Raw genomic sequence first — 3,161 nt, 5'->3', positions numbered from 1 at the left:
ATTATCTTTTTCCTGAACTTGATAGTCTATTTTCAAATATTCAAAACAAAAGTGAGAGTTTATTACTATTCTCTGAACTTAACCCTAGAGATAAATCAAGAGTTTCAAGATAAGTATTAATTCAATCTTCATGAAATTAATGTTCATAGTGCTTGAACTTTGTTTTGGTTTCGTAGATATGTTTGTCCTATCAAGAAATTCAACGGTAAGTTAAATAAAGACACAATTAAGACCTCTAAGTTCATATGCATGTACTCGTGTGTTTTCATGGCTCAAACAATATATTGACTTGCTTGATAACCATCAACAATTTTACTACACTCCAAACCAAAGGATTTTTATACAAACTCCCTACCCACCCCTCCAATCACTCCATTCCAACACTTTATGACAATCTCTACACTCATGATGAATATAAGGTCATGTTCATCTATTATATCATGGGTGAGTGACAACAAACAAAATTAAACAAATAGTCATAATCTCATAGATCACACCCTAATTAAGTGTTTTATCAAGCACTTAAAAATTCATAAGGTTTAAGATTATTTGCATGATCATGGGGTGGTTATCTGGATCAAACATATCATTAAGCAAAGACTTATGGATAGGAGGAGCAATATTGTTGGTCATTCTTCTCACCATCATCTTGAGGAAATTGGCAATTTATGTAGATTCCCAAGCACAAGCAAGATCTTTGGCTAAGGCACAAAGTAATCATAAGAACATAGAGCTATCTTCATTATCTACTACCAAGAGTATTAGGACTTATGCACTTGAGGAAATCAAGATGGCAACAAGGGAGTTCCGAATACGGATAGGTGTTGGAGCCACGTCTTATGTTTATCTCGCGGAACTTGGTGATGGGCAATTTGGAGCGGTCAAGAGGGTGATGGAAGAGCGAGGAGGATGCCAAAAGATGTTTCTTGATGAAGTCTCCATCTTGCTTAGGATTTCTCATCCTAATTTGGTTGCATTGTTGGGATTTTGCTTAGACAAAGGTAAGTCTAACCATATAATTTTGGTTATATTATATGTTCTTGTTTAATTATATATTTAGTTTATTAACTAGCCTAGCTATAAGGTTATAGCAAACAATCTTTTTATTAATCATATTTTGAACTTTATTAATGTTATAATTCCTTAATTAGCATGTCTACCTACAATGATTACTTTCTCCAATCCCAAATGTAGCTCATAAAATTTAGTCTATAGAATTGATCAGAAAAATTAACAGAAGGCAAACGTAGAACAAGAAATGAAAATGGTGGCTTCACGTATTTTCAATATCGATATAAATTATAATAATACAGTAATAATATATCTACCATGCATATTATACGAGTAGTTAATAATTTGTATGTATATTGTACGACGACTCTGTCTTGTATCTTTGTGTCTTGTATCTTTGTCTTGTAACTAAAGTCGTATCCAACTAAACGGACATAAAGAGAAAAGAAAATATCAAGACAAGATTACAAAAGCCATTTTAAGAATTAATGCAACGTACATTCCTAGTTTTGTACTCCTCCGAATTGTCCTATGGTTTTAAGATGTAATTATCTTGTCAAAACCTATGTATTCTCCTTCCTTAATAAAAATATAAACAAACACACTAACATGCCGTTTTCATAATTTTAATAAGTATTCAGAATAGACGTTTCTTCTTTCATTTTCAATATTTAAACATGCCATTGTCTGTAGTCAGTGTAATATTAAAAGGAAATACGGCTAATACACCTCAATTTCTACTTTCTAATATATGCTTTTAGTTAATTAGTTACTTAGTTTAGTTATTTTTCCTCTAAAAAAAAATCTGTTCCGTGTCTATCTATATCATCTATAGTTCTATATCTATATTATATGTACATGACTGCATACATAGTAAAGTGCAACGTTATAAAATGGGAAGTGATATTAGTAACACTTATTTTGATAGATTTACCATAACTGTGAAATACTGATTTGTACAGTCAGCTGTAAAACTTGTACGATGTGGTACATCCATTAAAAGTCATGGTACGAATATCAATTCCCTCATAAAATACATAAGTCAAACTAAGACATTTAAATTGGAACTGAACAGTATTACCAATAATGCATGTTTCTATGCGAAATTAATCTATGCTATTGATACTAGCTAGATCATATCGATCATATATATATATATATGGCATTTTTACGGTTGTGATCATATGGTATTAAGTACTAAAGTACAGAGTAAGAAGTAGTAACGCCTATAAAACCGGCCCAATTAACATTTTTGTATATGGATCATTTGCAACAGGTGAGCAGCTACTTCTGTTAGAATATATACCAAACAAGAGTCTCTTTGATCGACTCCACACGAGTAAAGGCAAACTTTCAGGAACCCTCTCATGGTCAAGTCGTTTAAGCATTGCCTTGGACATCGCGTACGCCCTTGACTACCTCCACTCTGTAGCCGACCCACCAGTTATCCATCGAGACGTCAAGTCATCTAACATCCTTCTCATTAACGACGACCATGCTAAACTAGCCGACTTTGGTCTATGCAAATTAGGCCATGATTCTTATAGTGCCCAAACCCCAACAATAATACGCGGCTCATTAGGCTATGTTGATACTAATTATCTCAACACGGGCCTAGTATCACCTAAAAGTGACGTTTATAGCTTTGGTGTCTTGTTACTGGAGCTTATAACCGGGATGAAATCGTTACAAGGCTCGATAACACTAGCAGAGTTAACCATCGAGTGTAGGAAGAATCAGGATGTGGATGTTATGATGGGTATGTTGGATCCGAATTTGGATGGTCAAGTCAATGTAGAACAATTTAGAGTTCTAGTCCATGTGGCAAATATGGCATTGCTAGAGAACTCGATGGCTAGACCAAATATGGCGGAAATTGCATATAGAATATCAAGTTGTATGGATCATTCTGATATCGATTTGCCCGTTTGATTAGGTTCATAATTGATAGCGAACGTATATACATTTGTGAATTGTCATATATTAGGTACACTTATAGGTGCACTAAACGTACTTTTGTACAGAACATTCTTTATTATATACATAAAAGTGATACAAGGCGTACATCACATTTTTATTTCTATATTAGATTTTGTTTTGTGTTGAATTGAATGAATTGTAGATAGTTTTTAAATAGATAAAAGCTCGAA

General features: G+C 33.3%; 1 protein-coding gene across 1 annotated transcript; it reads left to right on the top strand.

The window, feature by feature from the left end:
* The first annotated feature begins 559 nt into the window (after positions 1-559).
* On the top strand, positions 560-2,943 carry LOC122601728 (leucine-rich repeat receptor protein kinase HPCA1-like). The gene is made up of 2 exons (XM_043774467.1): positions 560-1,001; positions 2,288-2,943. The coding sequence occupies exons 1-2, from the start codon at positions 560-562 to the stop codon at positions 2,941-2,943; spliced, it is 1,098 nt and encodes a 365-aa protein (XP_043630402.1).
* Positions 2,944-3,161: the final 218 nt, after the last annotated feature.

The sequence above is a fragment of the Erigeron canadensis genome, chromosome 5 (assembly GCF_010389155.1).
Source record: "Erigeron canadensis isolate Cc75 chromosome 5, C_canadensis_v1, whole genome shotgun sequence".
NCBI lineage: Eukaryota > Viridiplantae > Streptophyta > Magnoliopsida > Asterales > Asteraceae > Erigeron > Erigeron canadensis.
The sequence above is the reverse complement of the archived record's forward strand: the minus strand, read 5'-3'. Positions and strand labels throughout refer to the sequence as shown.

What these genes read in the sequence shown, in the direction of transcription:
- LOC122601728 (XM_043774467.1), top strand. Translation starts at nt 560, where the DNA reads ATGGGGTGGTTATCTGGATCAAACATATCATTAAGCAAAGACTTATGG. An exon ending in GGGATTTTGCTTAGACAAAG is followed by an intron (nt 1,002 to 2,287) that starts GTAAGTCTAACC and finishes CATTTGCAACAG; the next exon opens with GTGAGCAGCTACTTCTGTTA.